Here is a 24,566-nt window from a genome sequence, read left to right as displayed (position 1 = left end):
ATTTATACTCCTCTATGATTTGGAGCCGTGAGTTGCCTAGATACCATTCAAATTTAGATGGTTTTGGTAGTTTCTTGTTCGAGCTGCATAAGATTTTAGTTTTCTCAATATTATTTAAGTTGTAACATATTGTCTGCTGCATATGTCTCTAGGGCCGTTAGCAGTTTTTGAAGTCCACTAGGGATCTAGTCATCATAAACGTGTTAAATGATGCAGTACTGCAGTATTCGCACAACCTGGTATTTGCAGGTTCAGAAGACATTTCTGAAAGTAACCAGAGACACCTTCATCTCAGTTGAAGCCTCGGGGGGGAGGGAGGAAATCAGGTGTACATCAAAGGTCACAAACGTAACTATCACCCGGCACCTCTTTGGCATTGACTGTGGTACTGTTGTAGGTATTGTTGTAACAGTGCCATGGGTTTATCCCGGTGAAGGACCCCAGAGTGGTGTGGGGAAACTGAGGTGGGACTCCCTGTATGGAGCCGTGCATGTACATTGGTATCTCTTATCCAGACCAGATGCCAGTCAGCCTTCCCAAGACACTACTATTACCAGCATGCACCAAGACTCCTCAGACCTCCGGTATGGAAAAGGATTCCTTGGAGGCAGCACCATCTGGAAAGAAAACTACAAGTACCACAATGTGCCTGGGCCCACCCAACAGACTAGGCCCCAGTCACGAACAGAATAAATGGACTGGTTACCAAAATGGGAATGGGATATCCCTACTACACAGTCTGCTCAGGCATGCTACATGGCAGTAGGGGAGCAGCAGCGCTAGAGCTTGACTCAGGAGAGCATGACACAGTCTTAGAGGAGAACAGGGGACCAGCCCCCAAAGAGTTCATGGATATCAACTTTTTATACCAAGAGGGGAGCAGAAAGCAAACTGTTCAGAAGACTGCATGGTAGGCTGGAAGGAAATAAAGACTGAAAAGGGGGCAGGACTTCCTGGGGAAATTCCACTCCACAGGGGGATAGTAGTTTAGCTAAAGATTGACCCAGGAATGCAGTTGATCCGGGAAGCCAATTGGAGCAGAGAACCTTACAGGCAGGAGGGGGGGGGCGGCGTGGTTCAACAAGCCAGTAGAATCAGTTATCAGCAAGAGGTGCTTTGGTCAGGTTGGAGTAAGACCAAGAGATGCGATAACAGTGTATAGTAGGTGGAGGAGGACTTCGAGGAGACTTTAGGCATGTTTGAAAACAGTGAATGTGAGGTATTGGATTGAGAGGGTGGTGCCAATTTGGCAGTATGTTATGTTACGTTAAAAGGTCTTATACCATGCACTGTTGCCACTTGCGTGGTTTCTTGTCGCTCTTAGTATGTGTGAGAGTGATTGAAGGGAAAGCAGGAGGGTGCTTGAAAGTAGGAGAGAGAGTAAGTAAAGAAGGAGCACAAGCAAGAGTTAATGTGAAAGTGGAGAGTGAGCAAGAGAAAGTGAAGACCGGGAGATAAAGTGGGGAGAAAGAGAGAGAAAGCGTGAGAGAAAGTGAACAGTGAGTGCGAGCGAAAGAGGAGAGCAAGAAAGAGGGAGAGAACGTGGAAAGCGAGAAAGTGCAGAGAGTGAGAGAATGTAGAGAGGGAGAGGGAAAGGGCAGAGAGGAAGACAAAGCATGAGAGAAAGTAGGGAGGGAGAGGGAAAAAGGGAGTGAAAGAGGAGAGAGAAGGAGAGGATGACTGATGGGCAAGAGGGGGATTCACAGTGAGAAAGATGGGGAGAAAGGAGGAAAGAGGGCGAGGGAGCAGGAAGAGTCTCACTAGACATGTTTGAGTAGGCAGACTCGGTTAGGGAGTTGGGGGGCCCCTCAAAAGAAGAGTGGAAGAGTAGATGATCGCCTCTAGCCTACAAAATCCAAGTGCTTGTTTTTGTAAGGCTATTTTTATAATAACTGAAAATGTATGCCAGTGTCTTGTGACTCATTGAGAATACTGTCTCATTGTTGAGGACAAATCCAGCAGTGCGCTGTAAAGATCCATCATCATGGGTTTAGGCTATCTTCCTAAGGAGAGCCGAGCCGTCCCAGGATGAAGTTACGTCTATTACTTTAGCTAGTTGATTGGCCCTGCTATGGTGTAACTTGCATACAGGTGAGCTGAACTTTGTCCAGCAAAATGTGAATATGCAATTGGGAGCGGCTCAAAAGCATGTTACCTGAACAAGCACAAGACTGAATAAGTTAAGAACTGGCTCTGGTGGCTGAGACTAACTGTGTGATTTGTATTTGTTTATTTATAAAGTGCCTTACGCCAAAGCGCTGTATATGGAACAACAATACATAAAACATGAACAAAATAACAGTGAAGCAATTACAATATGAATCGATCAAGCAATAAAACAGTGAGAAGAGCAATTAACAGAGGGATAGGGAGGACGGGGAGAGGGACAGGGAATGGGGGAGTGGAAGAGGGAAGGAGGAGGAAGGGGGAGGGTGGAGGAGGGAAGGTAGGAGAAGGGAGGGGAGAAAGTTGGGGAAAAGAGTGAGGAAGGGGGGGAGAAGTAGAAGGGGGGAAGGGGTTTCAAGGCGGAGACTGGAGAAGGAGAGATTTAAGGGAAGTGCGGAATGAAGTAAAGGTCAGAGAAGAACAGATATCAAGAGGAAGGGAGTTCCAGTGTAGAGGTGCTAAGAGTTGTAAGGAGCGAAAACGGGAGGAGGCACAGGGGGGTGGGGGCGAAGTGCGGAGGAAATGGTCAGCGGATCGAAGGGAACGGGAGGGGGGTAGAAGGGAGGAGAGATAAGGTGGGGGCAAGACCATGGAGAGATTTGAAGACAAGGCAGAGAAATTGGAATTTAAGTTGGGAGTGGAAGGGAAGCCAGCCAAGGTAGGAGAGAGAGGTAGAGATGGAGTCACGGGAGGTGAGGAGACAGAGGGTGCGAACAGCAGGGTGGTAGATGGATTTAAGAGGGGTGAGGTGAGAAGTAGGAAGTCCGAATAACAAGGAAGAGCAGTAGAAGAGGTGGGAGAAGATGAGGGAGGTGATTAAGAGTTTAGTGCCGTGGAAAGTGAGAGAGGGGCGGATTTTGCGAATGTTGAAAAGGTGTTAACAACAGGTTTGAGAAGTGAGGGAGATGTGCTGGGAGAAGGAGAGAGAGGAGTCGAAGAGGACGCCTAAGTTACGAGCATGAGGAGAGATGGGAAGGTTGGAGGGAGGGAAGTGAATGAAAGGGGGAGGAGAGGGAGGGGGAAGAGAGTTAGAGGGAAAGAATAGCACTGGCTTGTCTGTATTGAGGGAGAGAAAACAAGAAGACATCCAGTTCTTAATGGCAGTAAGGCAGACAGAGAGTTGTAGGTGGAGGTCAGTAGAGAAGGAGGAGAAAGAGAGGAAGAGTTGAGTGTCGTCAGCGTAGAAGTGGTGGGAGATGCCAAACGAGGAGATAATAGGAGCAAAGAGGGAGGTGTAGCGAGAGAAGAGGAAACGGCCTAGTATAGAGCCTTGGGGTACGCCATATTCAAGAGGATAGTTGGGAGAGGACCGGCCACCCCAGGAGACAGTGAAGGAGCGGGAAGAGAGATAGGAGGATAACCAGTTGAGTATGGTGCCTTTGAAGCCAAAGGAGGAGAGAGTATGAAGGAGAAGGGGGTGATCGACAGTGTCAAAGGCTACAGAGAGATCAAGGACAATAAGGATAGAGGATTGTTTGGCATGGCGAGCAGTAAGAAGGGAGTTAAGAATAGAAGTGAGAGCAGTTTCAGTTGAGTGTTTAGGATGAAAGCCCGATTGGAAGGGTGGCAAGAGAGGAATTCGTGACAAAGGATGAAAGTTGAGAGTAGGCAAGGCGTTCGAGAAGTTTGGAGAGGTATGGGAGAAGAGAGATAGGTCTGAAATTGGAGGTGAGACGAGGGTCAGCAGAAGGTTTCTTTAGAATGGGGATGATAGTGGCATGTTTAAAGGCAGTGGGAAAGGTAGCTGAAGAGAGACAGATGTTGAAGAAGGAGGTGAGGGAGGGGATAAGAAGAGGGTAAATCTTCGGGATGAGAAGGGAAGGGAGAGGGTCAGTAGGGGCAGACGTTGGGTGGGCTTTGGATAAGAGGGTGGAAACTTCAGATGGGAAGACGGGAGAGAAGATGGACAAGCAGGAAGGGGGGGGGGAGAAGAAGGGGGATCAGAGGGAGGGGTGTGTATTTTTTGCCAAAGGGAAACAATCTTAGAAGGGAAGAAGTAAGAGAAGTCAGAGGGAGAGAGAGAAGAATTGGAGGCGGGATTAGGAGTAGGGGGAGAGAGGAGTCGAGAGAGAGTTTGGAAGATACGGCGGGATGAGTGGTTTGAGATTGGAGTAGATTAGAGCAGTAGAAGGATTTAGCTGAGGTCAGAGAAGTCGTAGATGGTGTGGTAAGAGAAGTAGGAGGTTTTGTTAGAAAGCGAGGGAGTTTTGAGCCATAGTCTCTCGAGACGTCTGAGTAGGCACCTCATAGAGAGGAGTTGAGGAGTGAGCCAAGGTTGAGAGGGTTTCCGGGTTGGGCGGAAGAAAGTAAGGGGATAGAGTTGATCAAGAGAGGAGGAAATAGAGGAAAGGGAGGAAAGAGCATCATTCGCCGATAATGAGGAAAAGTCATGGAGCGATGGGAGACGAGAAGAGCAGGTGTCAGTAAAGACGAGGGGGTCAAAGTTGTGGAAGTCTCGCCGTGAGTAGATTGTAGGGGAGGGGTTAGGAAGGGTGGAGTGCGGGAGAGGAGAAAGGGAGAAGGAGAGTAATGCATGATCAGAGAGATAGACAGGAAGGGTAGAGACAGCGGAAGGGGAGTAGGAAGAGTTGAAGATGAGGTCAAGGATGGAGCCAGAGGAGTGTGTAGCAGAGGAGGGGAGAGGGGAAAGGAGGTAGGAATCAAGGATAGAGAAGAGGGGAGAGGATTGAGGGGGTGAAGGAAGATGAAGATTAAAATCGCCAAGGACAGAAAGGAGAGGGGGAAGGAGAGATGAGCGAGAAGAGGTGATCCAAGTCTTTGTAGAAGGAGGAAAGAGGGCCAGGGGGTCGGTAGATAATCAGGAGAGAGATAGGGTAGGGAGAGGAGAAAGATTTATAGAGGAATTCAAAGGAAGGGAAAGAAGGGAGCGATGGAGAGGAGGCAGAGGAAATGAACTTGGGGTGGAAGAGGACACCAACTCCTCCACCACTGCCGGTAGTGCGGGGGGTATGAGAAAAGGAGGAGGAGGAGGTGGTTAAGGAAGCAGGGACAGAAGTGTTGTGGGGGGGGATCCAGGTTTCAGTTAGGCATAGAAAGTGGAGGTTGAGGTGAAAGAATAGGTCAATAACTGCTGCTGTTTTGTTGCAGATGGATCTGGTGTTCCAGAGTGCCATGTTCATGTGACTGGAATGATGGGCGGTAGGGGGGTAAAGAAGATAAGGGCGGTGAGAGAGGGAAGGAATGCAGCAAGAGGAGTGGTGGGGGGATAAGGGAGAGGACTGGGCATTAGGAGGGAAAAGGAGAGGAGGAGGGAAAGGAGAAGTTGGGAGTGGTGAAAGGGGGGGAGGGGAGAAAGGGCGGTGAAAAGAAGGTTTGGAGGGTTGCATAACAGGGCTAAGAAGTAGGACGAGTTAGGAGGGGGAGTGGCTGAGGAGGCTTGTTATGGAGAGGACAGACCAGTGAAGTAGTAACGAGATGGGATAGTAAATAGAGGGCTGGGCAGAGCTATCAGGGGCAGTGTAGAGGTCGGATAGGAAGTATGGGGGTAATTAAGGAAAATGGGCCGGAAAGGTAATATTGAACAGTTGCTCTCTCTACTGAGAGGAGGGGATCATAGAATCGTGGGAAGCAGGGGCAGGTGGTTACAGATGCGACGGGAAGGTGACAGTAAAGGAATTGAGACAAAGTAAATTAACCAAGAAAATGTGGACACAAGGTGAGGAACAAGGACAGTCAAGAAGCATGGGCTGGGCCTGCAGCATTCCGTGGGTGGGCTGTAGGTAGCTGGCTGAGTCCACAATGTTCTGAGGGAGGACCGGTGCAGAAGAGGAGAGGGTTGCAGTCTGTGGGGAGGGGCTGCAGCTAGGATTTTGTGCAGGTACACAGGCAGGAATTCAAGCAGCAGAGGCAGTGAGGTGCCAAAGGGGGATCAGCAGTTATCTGTAGGAGGTCCGGACTAGAGTGGAGAGAGTTGCAGGTGGTGGGCAGGGACTGATGGAAGGGTTATAAGCAGACACACAGGTAGGTCTCAGGGAAGTAGAGGCAGTGAGGCTGTGCTGAGATTGCGAGCGGTCAGCTGGGGGGGTCAGGGCTGGTGAAGGCGATCACGCACTGTAATGTTCAGACTTAGGCGTGGAGGTCCAGTACCAATGGTCAAGGGCTGCAATGAGGTACTCCGAGCAGCCGTGGCCCTGCCAGAGTCCAGAGAGACAGTGTAGAGAGAGGATGGTGCGGAGATAGAGCGGAGGGAGTCTAGGCAATCCACTCTACAGAGACCCAGAACAGTCACGCTCGTCTCCGATGGATGAGGACTGCCAGTAGGCACCAAGAGTGGACTCAGATACTCAGACGAAAATGCAGTTGAGGACGTACCAAATTGAATGTGGACCACAGGCAGTGGGGTGGAGTCGAGATGGTGACACCCCGGGTGGATGCAATTCAGTGGCGAGGTTGGCGCAAGGTCGAGCACAGGCGTTAGGGAGAGCACACTGGTGGTCGGAGGAGCTGGGTAGGTGTCAGTTGCAGTCGGCAGATGACTGCTACGGCTAAGAATGTGGACTCTCCAGCATACGCAGACTGAGGATACCAGGGTAGAATGCAGGCATCAGTTATGGCTCACTGTGGCACCACGGAGCACCGGAGGAGTCAGGCTGCCGCTAGTGGGTGATGTCAGCTGAAGGTGGCTGGTGTCGGCCGACGGTTAAAGCACAGGTGGTGGACACGCCTGTATAAGCAGCCTGCAAGTCCTCGGAGTGCCAGAGGAGACCGGGTGCTGCTGGTGGCCAATGTCGGCTGAAGGTGGCCAGCGACGACCAATGCCGAGATGGAGGATCCCCAGCAGACCCAACCCTGTGGCAAGGCAGGGACCGAACTAGAGTTCGAGCACCAGGACGGACCCGCCACAGGCCCACCGAGCACCGGAGGAGCCAGGCAGACACCGACAGGTGTAAGTAGTGGAGTCCGCACTCAGATGAGGGGGTCGCAGAGGAATCAGGATGGTGGTAGCTGGCGGCGTGGAGGAATCAAGATGGTTGCGGACAGCCACAGCCCAGTCGGGATCCGGGATGGAGACGGCCGGGGATGACGAGGAGGGATCCAGGCAGCCGCGAGCCAGCCAAGATGGGTGATGTGACGAGGAGCACATGTGAAACCGCTTTATGGGAATGAGAGACAATTTACTATTGGGACTGTTCACAGGGGCAAGCAAATGTACATTTAAACAAGTGCCCTAAAGCTGCCAACTCTTTCTAAAGCAACAGCCACATTAGAGAAAGGCCTGGAAATAGTGTCTGTAAATGTAGTAATTATTCCCAAAGGTAATTGTTAATTCAATAAAGGACACAGGGTGGTCAAGGCCTACACAGAGAACCAATCTGTCCTCTTATTGTTAGATTTATCTTCATTGAACATTGCAAGGAAAACTATAATTTGATAGGTGACAAATGGCGCAGTGAGAACTGACAGAAAAATAATTGGTGAGGCTATCGAAAGTGAGGGTAGTTTTATCCTGATCAAGTAAATAACTAACCACACGTTAATAGCACTAGGGTTGTGTATACCACAGGACAAGGTAACAAAGCAAGGAGGAGGGAAGTTCTGTGGGTACACACCTAGTAAACAATTTGTACTGTGGAGAAAATATGCATCCCAGAGAGGAAAATAATATGCAAACATTTGTTGATGATTGCGCGAGATGCACATAGTTTAAATGCACATCATTTCATGCCCCCCCCCAAAAAAAAGAACATTTAAAGCACTTCTAATATGATGGTGTAACGTCCAAAATGCAAAAGAAAATACAAAATGAGGAACGTCTATCAACATAAATGTTGTTGCCAGTTTATTGCATCACTCGAGAGCTTTCGAGCTGCCAAGTATGCGGCGGAGTGAACCAGCAGCACAATATTAACCATTGTATCAAGAAGTAGGCCTCTGACTGGTCAGCCATTTTATTTTAATGTCTCAGCCATTTTGAATTAGATTTCGTTTCTGCTGCATTCAAGGGAGAATCCTGGTTGGCAAGTATATGGCTGGATGAGATGGCAGCACAAATATTAGCTAGTTGATTTAAGAGTTATGCCTTTGGTACGCATTCTCATGAAATCTTTCCCAAGGGAGTCCAACACACTTTGCAATTATAGTTTTCGTCCTTGGCATAGCCAGACAAGTATTCGATAGTAAAGAGGACAGACTTTCCCATTGGAGAAGTTGCAGGTGCAGGGAGTTGCATGAGATGCCAAGCTTTCCGGTCTCAGAGGAGAATTGCCTTGTATTTAGTTGATTGCTGGGATGGCAGATTTCGCTTGCCTTGCTGACTGCACATGATTAGGTCACCTGCAGGGAGGATGCACATCTGAATGTAACTTGTGGTTTCACTAACGAGTTAAAATGGGGTATTTGGCATCAGAGCAACACAATTAGACAATCATACGAACAGGTAGAGCGGGACAGTCAATGGGACAGAATGGTACTAGCCAGTCGGTGCGTTTCCAAATAATGTCTAGATTATATGCAAATGTATGGACATTTTGTGGTTTTTGTCTTTAAATACTATGGTCTGATGTTGGTGTGGCAAGTTCAGTTTTTCGGTCTTGCAAGACTGACAGACTCTCCCGGCCGTTACTTTTTGCATTTGCTATAAAGTTGTGTTTTTACAATTCAGGCCCTCTCATCGTCGTTTGGATTTTCTTCAGGGTCTACAGCCCTATATGGGACATGTCCAGACAGGTAGACAGTGGTGAATGCAACATTAGGCTCAATGCAATTCCTTTTGCCGTTATTGAACTTTCTAGTAACTTCCTATTTTTCTAATTGTTCTGCAAAAGCAGTTATTCATTTGGCACAGCAAAATGACATGCTCTTTGGCATGATGAAGAGAGACTTGGAAGGATGTAGCTGGGATGATGGAAATACTATGGCATCAGCAAGCATAATGAAAAGGAACCAGATACATGAAGATAGTATCTGAGATCTGCACAGAATCAAGCAGTGTAATGGAAGGTATGTTAAGAAGTGTCATATTGAACCCAAATTTAACATCACCTCCACAGGTCAACAGGATTAATGGGCTATTGCATGTGGCAACACCAGTATCCTGACCTTGTCAGGAAGGGGTAATAGCCGATTTCCACCAGGGGCTGAAGTAGCGGGAAGGGATCCAAAGTCAGCTCCTTGGTCAGGATGTCGTGAGTTGGCCCCAAGTGCTGCCCCCCTGTGATGAAATGCTTCTATGCCGACCATTATATGATCTCCATTACAATATATTCACTAATCATTCTTTATTCTTTCCAGGAATGCATTCTGCTAGGCCGGTACCATTAAGAAGCATCCCAGTTGTAGCCCTGTCCCAGTGCCCTCTACTCATGAAGAAAAGTCTATAGCATCACCCAGACAGACAGACAGACAGACAGAGAGAGATAGAGAGACCACACCACCTAAGCTGCCCGGTGTTGTGACAGAGAGCAAGAAGAGAAAACCACAGTCGGACATGGCTGGCATCAGGATTGCACAGCATCAACCAAGAGACAGGCAAACAAGAATAAGGACTTAAACCATCCGTAGACCACTTGTACTTCCCATGAGGATGTTGGGCACAGATCTCGGGGAACTGAACAATTTGTCCATACCGTCATTGGTACTCCATGACAGACCTGCGCTGGTGGTGTGGCTTAACCCAGCACTTATACATTCTCTCTGGATGCAGACACCCTGGGTGGGAAAGACAGAACTGGACTGGCCAGGGAGAGTTACCCAATGTTGGGAGAGGGAGAGGGATTTAAATCCCAGACTTTAGGAAGTAGTAGGTTTTTCAGGTACGGTTAGAGGTGAAGGTATAGGATTACCAAGAGACCAGCGAGAGGAAGGAGGTTCAGCAATGTGAGTGTGCGTATTTGTGTGACAAGTGAGTAGAAAAGATAATCTAATGAGTGAATGAGAAGTGAATGGTACAGGGTGATAGGAGATTAGTACTGGGAGGAGGGGAGTAGCAGTGGGAGATGGTGCGTAGTATTGGGAGGCCGAACATAGATGGAAGAGACTAGTAGTGGGAAGAGAATAGGAATGGGAGGTGAAGAGTGGTAGTGGGGGGCAAAGAGTAGTAATGAGGAGGTGGCGAGTAGTAGTAGGTAGGCGGAGAGAAGTAGTGAGGAGGAGGACAGCAGCAGTGTGGAAGTGGTGGGAAGCAGGGTTGAGAATAGTGTGAAGAAAGGAAAGTGATAGTGGAGAGAAGAGAACATCCAAGGGTACAGGTAAGATCAGGAGGAGTGAAAGATTGAAGAGATATCAAGAAGGGGGATGAGTGAGCGGGATGCAGTCAGACTCGAGTGACAGTTTGGTGTGGACATGTAAGGACAGCCTGAGTCAAACCAGAGTAAGTGCAAGGTATTATCCGTATTCCAGTAGAACACCAAACCTTGGATATATAGAGTAGGGACAGTTTGAAAGTCCCTGATGGAGATTAAAGAGCCACCATTTTAGGGTACCACCTGTGGCAGAAGACAGTCATTAGACAGAGGATCAATATTTTATCGCACTAACCAGGTTAGGGAGAATGACAAATACAGATGAGAGAGAAGGAAGGGCATGGTCATAGGCTCCACTAATAAGAAATTAAATGCCTTGAACTGGCTCTACATCTCCGAGTGATTTTTCTGCCATCTGCGACAGTTTGCTGAGGCTAATGAAGTGAATAATTGAGATCCATCTGAGAGGACATTGCTCACCAATCCTGGCCTAAGGTGCTGAATGAAGAATCTGGATTACCATCTACTCTTTGGCTCTGGTGGACCCTGTGGAAGCTTTCCAGCTGGCAGCACAAGATCACAAAGTCTTCCTTATGTGCTTATAGGCTCACCAGAGGAGTATGATCATGATTGGTTATTTATAACTTGCTTAATATCCGGAGGATTCTAAGCACGGACCATGGATCGAACCTGTGTTGCTCCGCGTCGTCTTGTTTCCAAGGTGAGCACGTTGTCCCTGAGCTATCCTCCCGAGACATGGGCACCTATCTACTGGATCCTGCCTAGGCCATGGGCCAGGTGCAAAATGGACTGTGTAATCCAAAGAGGCAGAGAGAAAAGACTTACCAGAGACCCTTTGGATCACCCACAAGGCTGTATGGTGTGTGGGACCTCTTTACATCCAGCTTTCCCTCCCTAAATCCCTCCCAGCCAGAGTGTTTCGGTCTTCTGGCTCCAACACTCTGCAGATTAAACATTTCTCCAAGAAGAGAGTGGGAGGTAGATCCCTTTCCTCAGCTGGCTCCTCCCTCTGAACAGCCTCCCTCCCCCCTCTGAAACTTGACCCGGATCTGATCAAGTTCTGGAAACATTTTGAGACTGACTTTTCTCCTCTTCCTTCCGTCACCCCTCCCGTGCTAACTCTCCATCTGCCACTGCGACTGGGGCCTGTTCCCCTTCAGAGTCATACAGAGGTCAGACCACCCCCTACCAGTCCCCTCAGCATCCTTCTCAGCAATTGCCCTTGGGCACCCTTTCCCAGACCAGCCCAACTTGGCCCTCCCTGTCCACTGCACTCCTCCTCCCATTCCCCCCTTTTCCATGGCACTTGCCACCTTGGCCCTCCCAGCACTTGCCCACCCCGCTCCTGCACTTCTCAATCACCCCTAGCCCCTTGCACTTATCACCTGTCATGCACTTGCACAGTAGGATTGTCACAGAGCCAATATGAATGTTATTTTACGTTTTTGATTCCCCATGTCACCCTCTCCCCCCCACCCCCCCCCATCTTGTCTTGTTGCGCCTGGAAACACCTGCCTATAGGTGCCATACAGATGTCCAATTAATAAAATAAATGAATTGCTACATTGTAGATGCTCCTGAGACGTCGACTGGGAGCGCTGCAAAATCAGTTTGTGGACAAGCTCCGGCAGGACCAGGTACACCTTTTAGAGAAAGAATCTGAATGGGAAGTGAAGCAGAAGGACTGATTCTGAACAGAAAGACTATTTGCTGTGAACAATAGCTGCATCCACACTACTGAAAGACTGGTGCATGATGTGAACTTTATGCTGGTTAACTTGACCAAGAGACATGAAATACATTACAAAATAAAGAGGAGACACCAGGAAGATAAAAGGTAGAGAGGGTCAGCCTGGAATATATAAACTCAAGAAGAGACCCAAACTACTCTGCACTATGTATATGGCTTATGTCTCATACAAAACACATGAATGAATTAACATATAAATCCATATTCACGTGTGATACAATGGTTATAATGATGCTCAAGAGAGCAAAATATTTATAGAAATATTTTATTAGGTTCTTTTAAAAAACACAAAAGTATACATTTGAATGAAATTACAACAATCTTAAAATGTCGTAAAGTGACTTGTGCAACCCATAAAAGTGACCTTGTGCAATATAATTTCAGATTCGGTTCAAAAAAGAAGGTGGGTGAGGCGCGCACTCCCGGTCCTGGTCAATTGAACCTGTTGCAAAAAATAAGTAGCTGGGTCACATCCCAAAATGGACAAATATTCACAGGGTTAGATCCAGAGGCAGCGCCACAGGGTGACTGTGCCCCACTTTGGAGAAACATAAAGATGGTTCTCTCCCCTCCCCCAAATTTGGGAAGGACTTGTGCTTTGGAGGGGTGTCGGTTGCTGGTCACCTGAACAGAAAAAAACGTTTTCACTACAGCTACCAGAATCCTTTGAGTCCAATTAGACACACCTGCTCAACAGCCTCCCTGATGATTATTTGAGATAAGAAAGCGCTAGGAGGAGAACAACTACAGACCACAGAACTGCAGCTGAGGGATCTAACCCTGTTATTACTGAGTACCTGATTTGCAGCAAGGGATCTAACCCTGTTAATACCGAGTACCTGATTTGCAGCAGAAGGGATCTAACCCTGTGAATATTTGTCCATTTTGGGATGTGACCCAGCTACTTATTTTTTGCAACAGGTTCAATTGACCAGGACCGGGAGTCCGCGCCTCACCCACCTTCTTTTTTGTACTGAATGCTATGGGAGTCCCGGGCTCCAGAGGCAGCGCCACGGGGTGACTGTGCCCCACTTTGGAGAATCATAAAGATGGTTCTCTCCCCTCCCCCAAATTTGGGAAGGACTTGTGCTTTGGAGGGGTGTCGGTTGCTGGTCACCTGAACAGAAAAAAACGTTTTCACTACAGCTACCAGAATCCTTTGAGTCTAATTAGACACACCTGCTCAACAGCCTCCCTGATGATTATTTGAGATAAGAAAGCGCTAGGAGGAGAACAACTACAGACCACAGAACTGCAGCTGAGGGATCTAACCCTGTTATTACTGAGTACCTGATTTGCAGCAAGGGATCTAACCCTGTTAATACTGAGTACCCGATTTGCAGCAGAAGGGATCTAACCCTGTGAATATTTGTCCATTTTGGGATGTGACCCAGCTACTTATTTTTTGCAACAGGTTCAATTGACCAGGACCGGGAGTGCGCACCTCACCCACCTTCTTTTTTGTACCTAATTTCAGATTCGGAAACCATTATATAGTTAAAAGGAAAATACAACAAGAGCAACTGCTCAAAAGTCTCTACTATCCTACACACAATAACTGGATTAGAGACCCATCATGATGGAGAAATTGTGCCTAACTTATGAGATTTTCTATATATCCTTAAACTACTAGATTGTAGTTCATGTTGACAACTAATGTCTAATTATTCCGTCTGTCCTATAGGTACAGTACGATTGTGCCAAACATGTTTCGTTCTTATGTATGTAATTATACTATTGGCGGAACTTCAAGTGACAGGTTTTCTTGGTATCAGGATAGTATTCATAAAAGGCTCTTTCGGGGGTCAGCAGCTTCTTAGTAACATACTAGTGAGATGGAGTCTTTTACTTCCAATAGAAATAGCCACCTGAAAACATGCAATGCAGAAACAGCAACAATTAGTGCTGTTCTATATTTCCAAAAATGTTAAATAACATTGCACTTCTCTAAAAATTAAATAATGAGGAGTGCTAATCACTTAAGTCTATCCTTCATAGTAGTGGTGATTCAAGCGTCTGGTAATTAGACGAATACCTGCAAATATTGATATTAGTATTACTAATGTGGTTACATTTTCTCGCATTATCCATATCCACTCTCTTTTCAATCAGTTTAGTTAAGTTCTATATAACAAAGAACACTTACTAAAATTCAAAAGGGGTAAGCTCAGAAAAGTTCAGGGACGTGGGGGCAGTTATAAAGTTAAGTATTAAGCAAGGTATTCTGATGACTGCATATCGTGCAGAGGAAACCTGCTTGTTATACACGAGCGATGTGTGTTTGTAATATGTTTACCTTTGTTAAAGAAGCGGTTTATTCACCTGTGTACATTTTCTTCTGCATCTGCAATGTTAGGCAGAATCCTGTGCAGTGCCCTTAGGGACCACTACACACAATTAAGACTACAGGTGGCAATACAAGTTTTACCTTTGGTACAAGCCTGTACTACTATGTTAGAGTGGTAGCAGTAGCGGAGCAGCCAGGCTTATCTCAAGAGTATATGAGCAGTAGCAGAGATTACACAAAGGGACCAACTGTGACTCAAGCAAACACTGGCTCAAGGTTTCAGGTAAAAAATATTACATTTATTTTTAAACCATTTGTTATTAACACAACACTTCTATTCAAAAACCACACGTAAAATATACTACAACTAACCAATTCACTTTGTACAGTATTATTCGAGGTAAGTGCCCTGTGTTTGAATGGACCGGTGTTATGAAACAGAACGCGTTACCGTGAATACAATTGCGATCACTTTTTGACAGTTCGGTCTACTAGATAAACACGTATCCGCGGCAAGAAGTGCTACCGGGGTAAAAACACACTTAGCACTCGAAGTACCCAGAGAGAGTTGGGGGCAAAAATCACAGGCAATATGTTGGTTAGGCAGACAGAATCGAAGACCACACAGACAGGAATTCAAGAGTAAAGGGGCCGGAGCCAAAGTCAAGTGACACCGGGTGCCTGTTGTCAAGATCACACAGTCGGACAGTTCGAGATTCAACGTTGCCAAGAGTACTTTGCTATTGTCAATGTTCAGAAGCAAAAGTTATAAGGAGGGGACAATAAGGGCAAGCCTTATAAGCGAGAAATAGGGATTTCACCCAAAATTCCTCAAGCAGGACACAGTACCTTTTCAAAGAAGAAGCTGGTGCCTTGGCAGTTGTGCCTGTTGGTTTCCCACAGACCCACGCTTTCCTGCAGCTTCAGCACGAGGAAGGACGATGAGGGGGTCCGCACCACACAGGGATGAGGCCGGCAGCAGCGACAATGAATAAAGGTGCGCTCCTTAAAAACAGGATAGGCTCTTCAGGTGGCTATCCGGACCACTACAGCAGTGTGCAGTGATTTCGACCACAAAGGTGACCTCTGGCTGAAGAAGATGAGCTGGTTATCGCCACCAGGCTCAAGGGAAGAAGACTCCGGACTGGATCTCCTCTTAGTCGTTGAAGGGTAGATAGCTCTGGACTGCAGCAGGGCTTCACCGGTACGGGGTAGTTGCAGCAGTCGACCTCTCCTCCACTTCTCGTCGGTTCCTTGTAGTTCCAGTGGCGACTCAGACTTCAAGCCCAAGAGACCTGCCTTTTATGCGCAAAACCCCCATTCACACAGCCTGGCTGTCAATCACCCAGCAAAGGGGGGGGGGGGTTGTCCAGCCCGGACAACCACCTTGCCCAATCATGACCTAGTGCGACTTGGGTTTCCTAGGATACCTTGTGCATGGGATGACTACACCCCTCCCTCACATTCAGCCCACCTAGACACCCAGGCACCTTGAGGAGGGCTTCTTGGCAGAAGCCCGCCAAAAGACAGTGAACAAAGAAAGCAAACCTGGTTTGCTGCGCAAAGTAAAGCACAAGAAGGATTTTAACAAAAAGAAATGGCGAATACACCACACCGGAGCCAAAAGAAAAAGTATTTGGTTGAGCGGATTTAAGTTTGAGGCTAACACAATAGCCTACAATATTACCACGGTTATATAAGATAACCGCGGTAGAAAATTTGGATAGATACCACTGCCACCAGCCATGTCTAAATGTTAAAAGAGCGAAACAATGCTCTAGGAGGTACAGATAAAAAGAGTTAAGAGTTAACCCTCCCAGCACTCCATGTAAGATGGTGTTGTACTGGATCTGTGGTTAAATTTGACTAAGTAAAGTTAATGGTATCTTTACCCTTTTCTGGGGGACGGTAGTCGCCTTAGAAATGGAGTCAGCGGGAGTCTGAACGACAACCCTGTGCCACTGCACAGAAGGTGCTGTGTGACACACAAAGAAGGGGGCTACTGAAGTGGTGTACTCCAGACCTCAATCACAAAAACAAGTCAAAACACATAGCAAAACACAAGCAAGAGTGGTGAAAAGCTCACTCTCTTACCAAGTGGAAAGAAACAACTCCAGAGATCCAGCAAAGCTGCTGAGGGACTCACTAGGTAAGGGAAATTAGCCATGAAATGAGAATTTTCACTAACATGCAACGACTCGGAACAGGGAGCTATGATATAGATTAGAGTAAATACCCGCAGTTCCTAGATCACATGAGACATTCGCCAGTTCAGTTTCCAGGATAGTTAACTAGATGGCCATTTTGCAGTTGTCTCCAGGAGGCTGTTACACATACTAGGTTAAATACCCAGTTATGTCTGAATCGCGATTACTATTCTGATATTATTGCATACATCTCAAATAGGTATCATACAATGTTTGTTTGTAATGCGCACCAGACCCAAGGGTATCAGGGCGCAGGAAGGATACATGACCATTTGCAGCTTCAGGTTATGCAGATATACAGTAGGTGGGTCAATCACAAAGTATATCAATATTATAGATATAGAATTATTTAAAAGTTTCTTCCAACAAATTTCTCCATAACATTATATAATTACCACATATAAGAAAATCTATTATGATAATCACGTGTAGAAGTAGCATGTCTTCCATCTGTAGCGAGAAACACATTTTTAACGTGAGTGGCTCGCAAAAATTATGTTTTTGGTGAAGGTGCAGGTTTGTTAAATATTCAAATTATGGACGACCAAGGGACAGATGTCTCAACAGGCCGGCAAGTGATAATATTAGGGGAAAACAGGATATGCGCTATTTCGAGTATAACAAATACTGTTATTCTTAATAACTCTGTGTTTCACTTTGTAATTAGCGTAGAGACACCCTATGAGAATAGTAAATAGAGTATAAGGAACAACATTGAAAACAGTCTTCAGAGTAAATAGTCAGAATTTCCAGCATACAATTAGTCTAGCAGGCTAGCCAGTAACCAGGTGACTAGCCAGATAAATAACTTTTGTTGTAAGTAGATGGAATACGTTGTAGTCATTTTACACATTATCTCTTATATAATGAAGTATACATAAAGGCTGTAATCAAACTCTCAGCCAATCAATATTCTCATTGAGTCCTGTCTCAACACTATTAGTCAGAAATATAATGCTTTGTTTACTCTCTTACAATTTCTTTGTCATAGGCAGGACAACCACTCAGAGGTATTTTTTATAGAATAGTCCACTTCAATGATTTGCAGGTGTGGCCCACTGCTAGGAAGTGTCCTACAAGAAGAGCATGAATTACTTCTTTTCTAATGCAACTCTTGTGTTCGGAAATCTGGATTGAATTTTCTGTCTGTCTTACCCACATATACCTTCCCAAATAAACACCAAATGGCGTGTACCACCATATTTGTATTACAATTGGTAAATCATTTTTGGAGCCACTTGATGCACTTCTGTCGATCTACGCATTTGGTCACAGCAACTGCAATGGCCACAAGAAGCATGGCCTGGGGTTTTTGGTAATCCCATGTCTCGTTAATACTGGGTTGTCTCGCAAGGTAGATATAGATTGTTCCTAGATCTTACAAATGTTTACCTCTTAAATGCATGCAAAGCACAATCTAATGGTGCCTTACCACCTTGCAAAATATGCCAGTTCATCTTAATAGTAGTGTTAACTTCATTAGAAACATGATTTAAGGTACTCACAAAAACGATGTTATCATTTTTGTCATTTTTCTTTTTGCATTCCAACAGAGCTTCTCGATGCTTATTCGTATACATTAGACTGCTAAACTGAAAATGCAAAAATATCTTTGATACACAATCTTCCTTAGTGCTGCAATGATTTCATAATTTATTAGATTTGCTAACCCAGGCGCAAAATACAAAGGATATTATTATAAAGGAAATATAGGCTTTACAAATTACATATAAAGCTGTGAAGAGTTCCCAAAGTTGTGAAGAGAGAATCTTTAAGTTAGAGCTTAGAGTATCCACCCCCCGCACCTGAAAAGAGATATTTAGACAGGTCACCCAGGCATTTGTTCAACCAAATTGATATATGCGGGAGGTATTATAGTCATGATAATAGTGATAGTAATCATTGTTGATCGTGCTGACGAAAGACAACAAAGTGATTTATGTACACACAAATGTAATGTCAGGTGACCTCTGGGGAGAAATAATGTTAATATGTGTAAATGACTGCTAAAAGAGTGCAGATGAGAAATGTAATCGTAAATCAATCTAAATGTATGTGCAAAGAGCATGCGGATTCAAGAAAGACTTTGCCTCTATATTCAGTATTAGGATGAATGTTGCTGAGGAAAGCAATCCCTTTGTGTCTGTAGGTAGATTAAAGAAAAGAAGGTTGGCAACTAACCTATTTACTGACACGTTTGTATACTGCTGGCTTAAAATAAATGATTTGAAAACACGCTTAAGCTACCAAAATATATATTCAGGTACACTAATAAATTTGCTTCAAATGAATGTTATTAAAAGCAGTAAAGGCTTAATTGCATTAGGAGGTACACCTCTGCATTGGTTATAATCTGAAGAATTGAAAATGACCTTGGCTGTCAGAGTTTGCTCGGTTCCACAGAGTCAGCTATTGTATCAACTGGGGAGACTGAAATCCTTGGTGAGGTCCGACACCTTCCACTCATTACATTTAAATCTCTGTGCTAAAAATCTATAAAAACCTGATGATAAAGTGTGTGTGGGGGGGGGGCAGGTGGGAACACATTCTTGGATTGCATGTGAATTGTATGTCATTCCTGTCTGTGTTCACACTGCAAACTTTACCTCATGTCAGGCCCTGGTCCCTGCTGCGGCTTGGGCAGCGCAGCTGGTGGGTTGCATGGCACCTCTACTGGTCCATCAGGTCCTGGACTACCTTTCCCATGGTCTACGTGGGACGGGATGCAGATGCACCCGGTGACGACACCACGCCCCAATATGGAGTCAGCAGTGTGATGAATTTAACAATACATATGGGGCGACCCCGCGCTTCTCAACTGTTACTGTGAAAGTGACGCTTCCTGATTGTTTTCCTGGCCGTTTCTGGACCTGGCTCTCAAACTCACTTTCTGGATTCTTGATAGTTTGGACTCTTGCTGATCTGGATTCTCCCTGCCAGGACCGATTTGGAGCTCCTTAGTTGCGTCACTGAAACTCCGCCTCCTGGATTTGGATCTTTTGTGGATTACCCTGTGGTTGGCGATTTGGTGAATGGGACTTGGATTCTGGAGTCCGTTTTCCTCTGGATACCGTGGATTACGGACTCTTCGGTGTGCGCGACTCAGCGTCCCAATGTTCTTGGATCTTCTCCTGTTGGCTCTCCATGCCTGTAAGGTATTCTCACTGGCTGTAACGGTTGGGTGTATCCCCCCTTACAGGCATGCAGGAACGTGGAGGGAGCGGATTACAGAGGCGGTCAGGGCATTTTTGTCCATTCTACTGTGGGCCATTGTTATCTTACAGCCTTGCTGAAGAGAGCCGTAGGTGTCTAAAACACTCTGCGCAACTATTTAGTTTACTGAACCACCCCTTGGTGATTACTAGTCTGCAGGTGTTCCAGTAGACAGAAAGAATTTACTGTCACCTGAGCAGGTGCCTCATTGGACTCAGGTTAGTACAGTGTGCCCCCCACCTCTGGAGATCGATTTCTGTATCTGTTTTCTGTAACACTTGTGTTGCCTTTGACCTCGAATTTCATTGGCCAGCCCTTTAGCGATGTCACGGGCCCATCGGAGAAGGGAAGACATTTTGTTTTAAGGGGATTCTGCTGAAGAAATGGCCATCAGTCATGGAGCCTTTGGTCAACTGAACAACAAGCCGGTTCGGCGATTGGTACGGTAAATTTTAAGATTAAAAAAAATGTAATTGTCTTTTTAGGTCCGTCTCTGGCAAATGTTATTTCAGGAAGAGCACCCCTGAAATTCCATCTGGTCTGCGGAATCGTCTGGAAGTAGTATGAAGCTTGTATCCATACAATACGTCAGAAGGGCTTAACCTAACTGTATGAATTCAGTATGCTTGTATGAAAGGTTCTTGGTTGAAAGAGAAGGAAAAAAAAAAATTAAAAAAAAAAAGGTTGTGCACAATTCAATACCATCCAACAGTCACATGCTTCCCGATGCTGTAACCAGAAATAGGTTGTCTTTTAAGGCCATTGGCAAAAGAAATACTGTATAGGTGCCAAAAAGAGAGCATGCAAAAGAGTTTGTCTGACCATTTACCTGTTCCACACCACATTCATTTGTGCAGACAAACTCAATTTTCTGGCATGTGTGGCTTTGGTGAATACTATTTCTTTCTCCTATGTTGCCTCAATGTTGGTGTTCACTGATGGAAGTACTAGTGATGGGGAAAGTCACTCCAGTTCCAGTGGCTTAGATTAAGGAGAGACTTGTGATGGTCCCTTTTCCATTTCTTGTGTGTGTGGTGTGTGTGTCTTTCGTACCCTGTCACTGTAGCACTGTGAACATAGACCAGGTCTCAAAGCAATACTGGGGGCATAGCTACTGAGCTGCACTGAGGAGCCATATCAGGCCTAGTGGTGTCTGAGGGCGACAGTGTAGAGTATTGCAAAGAGCAGCACAAAAATTCCTCAGAAAACAAACCTCGTCTTATCCCTAGGACGACGGGAATAGGTCAGTCGAAGCAAGTGCCAAGTCCAGCTCCTTTTATATAAACAGATTTTTTTTGCCCAGGACTTGAACATTTCTGGATACAATTGTACTATTTTTCATAGTGACATCACAAAGAAATGAAATGATGAAGGCACATTTGATTTTGATAAGATTGTTCATCTACGAGGAACTCCAGAGTCACTGGGATGGAAATTCCATCGAAGACAGTAGCATGCTTTCTTTGACTGGTAAGCAGGAGCTATTAAAAAGTCACTCTGAATCAAAGACCAGAGCTTTGAAAGTTACCGAAGAGAAGCTCCAAGAGGAAGGAGTTGAAAGCAGAGCAAGCAAATCTGGAAGTCCCTTAAAACAGAGAAGGCTATAACAGACATGATCCAGCACTTCAAGGGGTAACCCCACCAATATCCTTTACTAGTTCCTATATCGAATCCATACCTAATCAGGCAAACAATCAAACAACCCCAGGCAGCTGAATCCACTCTGCCATCTCCACCGGGTGTACAGGTTGAATATCAATACCTAGGCTTCATCCCTCAGTGAACTACATAAACTCAATCTACCCCTATAGGATCCTTAGGGGGGGCTCCGTCCTATCCCGAGACCAAATATGGAATTAAAAAGGGTCAACCAAACTTTGCAAAACATTTTAAGCCACACCTCAAATATTAGTTTGTGCACATCCTCAACAACATACAAGCCAACTGCATCAACAGATGTTTCTTTTCTTAAAAATAAATTGGGAAACCTAACTGGTTATCAACATCTCAAACGTTATCTGTTCACAGTACCTCTACAGTAATAGAAAGTAGAGTAAAAACCTACATTTTTTTACATAACAAACAATATTACCAGAATGCATCATTCTCCAATCTGACCACTGTTGGTAGATGCAAAAGGCCTTTGTGCTACCCTCTTGCATTTAATCTTGAATTGCCCCTTGATGGAGATCTGGTGAGCAAGCGTTGAAAATGCAACAAGGGGAGAGGAAATCAAACTGCATGCTAAAAGTGCATTCTTCAAACATACTGCAGAGGTTGAGCCTTTGCCCCAGCCCAGAAAATATTGCTGTCAAGTGCAATGTATGGGAGAAAAGAGCCCCACCAAGCTAGAAGCCAGACCACAGTATCAAAATATAGAACTGGATGGTGGCCAGGCATAGCCTAGTCTCAATCAAATGAAAAGCTTACTAGCTCTAAGAGGAAAGACAATTGAGGATGTTTTCTGAAATTTCATCAATTATTGGATTAAACCCTTCATAGTATTTGGACTCGATGTACATGATGCCTTCAGGTATCCAAGTGAATCTCATGATCATTTAAGGGTGGGGGTTATACAGTTTATTTCAAACCATATAATGGCTGGTGTGAATTTGGTTCATACGCCTCTTGTTCTTTAATGGAAGTCCAGCTCTCACTACTTCCCATGCCGAAGAATTTGGTTTACAGAGCAAGCAGTTCCCAAACAGATTCAATTGTCTTTTGTTATTACTTTTCTTATGATAAAAACTTCTTTTTCCAAACATTTTGACCAAAAATTAAAACTAAACAGTCTGTTGTGCATACAGCTCGTTGATCTTATGTGATTAAGATTTCTGGAGTTCTAGAGTTCGTTTTGCCATACGTGGCCTCGTGGAGATTTCTTACAACAAGAAAACTGCCATGTGTTTCTTCAAGTCCAGCAGTCAAGAAACATGCAAAATAGAGTCTGAGAAAGATTGCATCCTTGATGCAGGAGTATGCATCCCTATATTACAAAGTAAGTTACTTTTAGTTTTGTTCAAAGATCTAGAATCACCATAGGCAATAGGGCTAAACATGCTATGTACACCCGCAAAGTAGGTAAACAGAAAACAGACAAGAGCAGAATACAGAAACATAACACTTACCCGTTCGGCAAGCTCAAAAAGCAGAATGCGTTTGGACTTGCAGCTTGAAATGACTATTTTATCACCAGTGCCAGCTGCACTAGCCAAAACATCATCTGAGTAACCAGTTATGGAAAACAGTTCTTGGGGTGATCAGCAGAAAGCTCCAGTAGATGCAAGCTAGTAACAAACACATAATGGTATGTCGAATAAAAACACATTCTAATGTGTTAATAGAATGATGGAATTGGTATTCATTTAGTTTAGTTAAAATATGTATTTATTAATGGCACCTTCACCCAGAGCCAGAGGGTTACTGTACCTCATAAAAGGGTAATACAATTTAAAGCAGGCGAAAACACAAAATCACAGAGGGATAGATGCTTTAAAAATTATATTTAGAGGGAGCGTGGCCTGGAGCGCAAGCGATGAGGCAGCTCCATTGATGGCCTCCGCGTGGGTCCGCAGCCACAACCCAAACCTTGCTGGTTCCCGCTATGCCCGCCGCCAGCGCTTCATGAGATAATGCAGCGGAACATCCCCTACACTGCTGGCTGCAACCTGGGAGCTTAACGCCCTCAGGATCATAGAAAACGCAGGGAGGGAACGTTCCTCCGGTGTCCCGCGCTACAACTGAAGATAGCGGCCGCAACTCTGAGTCCTCACACCCGCAGCCCGCCGGCTCTGCCTCGCCTGCCTTGGTGCGGCATGGAGGATCGGACCCCCTCCGGACACTAACTGCCACTAACACCGCCTGCTCTCTCCCGCCCGCAAGCTTATCCCGGGGCATGGTTGGGGGCCGCCTGCAATCCCAGCTGGCCCTGAACCCATGAGCCACGTGAGCCTCTGAACGAGCCTCGCACCATCAGCGCCCCCCAGCCGGACTTGCCTGCCACCTTGAGCCGGGACGCTCCGGCTCTCGTCCTCGCTGGGGACTCTCAGCCCAAGGGATCCCGCTGTGGCTGCTCCCGCCCCCCCACCTTTTCTGGAGCCAGTCACCCCACTGAAGCCTGAGACCCGACAGGCCCCACCAGCGAGATTCCTGCGCCTTCCCTGCTGGAGGCGGGGGCGGCGATCCTGCGACCCCTGGGAGCCCTCCTGGAGGGGGGCTCCTCGCCATCACCTGCAACCCGGCCCCGGTGCCTAGGAGGGGGGACACACCACTCAGGTGAACCCCAGTTGCCCCCCCATTGTATGTGACAGGCCCCGTTTATTCCGGCCCGGAGCGCTTTGAAGATCTGCTCCCTTCCCCTTTCTCTGGCGCAGGGTCACCCTGCTCCCTGCTGCGGCCCAATCCGCCACCGGCCTCCACCTGGGGGCCCCTACTGCTGGGAGTGAACCGGCCTCTCCGCGCCCCCCCCCCGCTGACTGAGCCACGCCGCCCCCCTGGGGGTCGCTGGAGCTCCTGAATCTTCAGCTGCTGCCCCCCCACCCCAACAGTGGGAGTGATGCCTCCCTCAGCCTCCTGTTGCGCCCCGGCCCACCTCCTATCTACACCAGCCGGAGAGAGCCTGCCTTCATCACCCTCACCCTGGGTTCCTACAACAGAAGGCGAGTCATGAGCCCGAAGTCATCCTGCCCCGTGTGACTTCTCCACTAAGGTAATTCCATTAC

The 24,566-nt window shown here is 46.4% G+C and overlaps 1 protein-coding gene across 4 annotated transcripts in view; it reads right to left on the bottom strand.

Annotated features, from left to right (window-relative positions):
• LOC138514122 (protein NEDD1-like) overlaps positions 1-24,566 on the bottom strand; it is a 1,166,279-nt gene that overhangs the window by 1,042,347 nt on the left and 99,366 nt on the right. For all 4 annotated transcript variants that reach the window (XM_069629417.1, XM_069629420.1, XM_069629418.1 and 1 more), the window contains exon 3: positions 22,974-23,068. In XM_069629417.1, coding sequence (XP_069485518.1) covers positions 22,974-23,068 — 95 coding nt within the window. The remainder of the gene's footprint in view (positions 1-22,973; positions 23,069-24,566) is intronic.

This window comes from Ambystoma mexicanum, chromosome 12 (assembly GCF_040938575.1).
Source record: "Ambystoma mexicanum isolate Mex_15411 chromosome 12, UKY_AmexF1_1, whole genome shotgun sequence".
NCBI classification, from domain to species: Eukaryota; Metazoa; Chordata; class Amphibia; order Caudata; family Ambystomatidae; genus Ambystoma; species Ambystoma mexicanum.
This window is presented reverse-complemented; position numbering and strand designations above follow the sequence as displayed.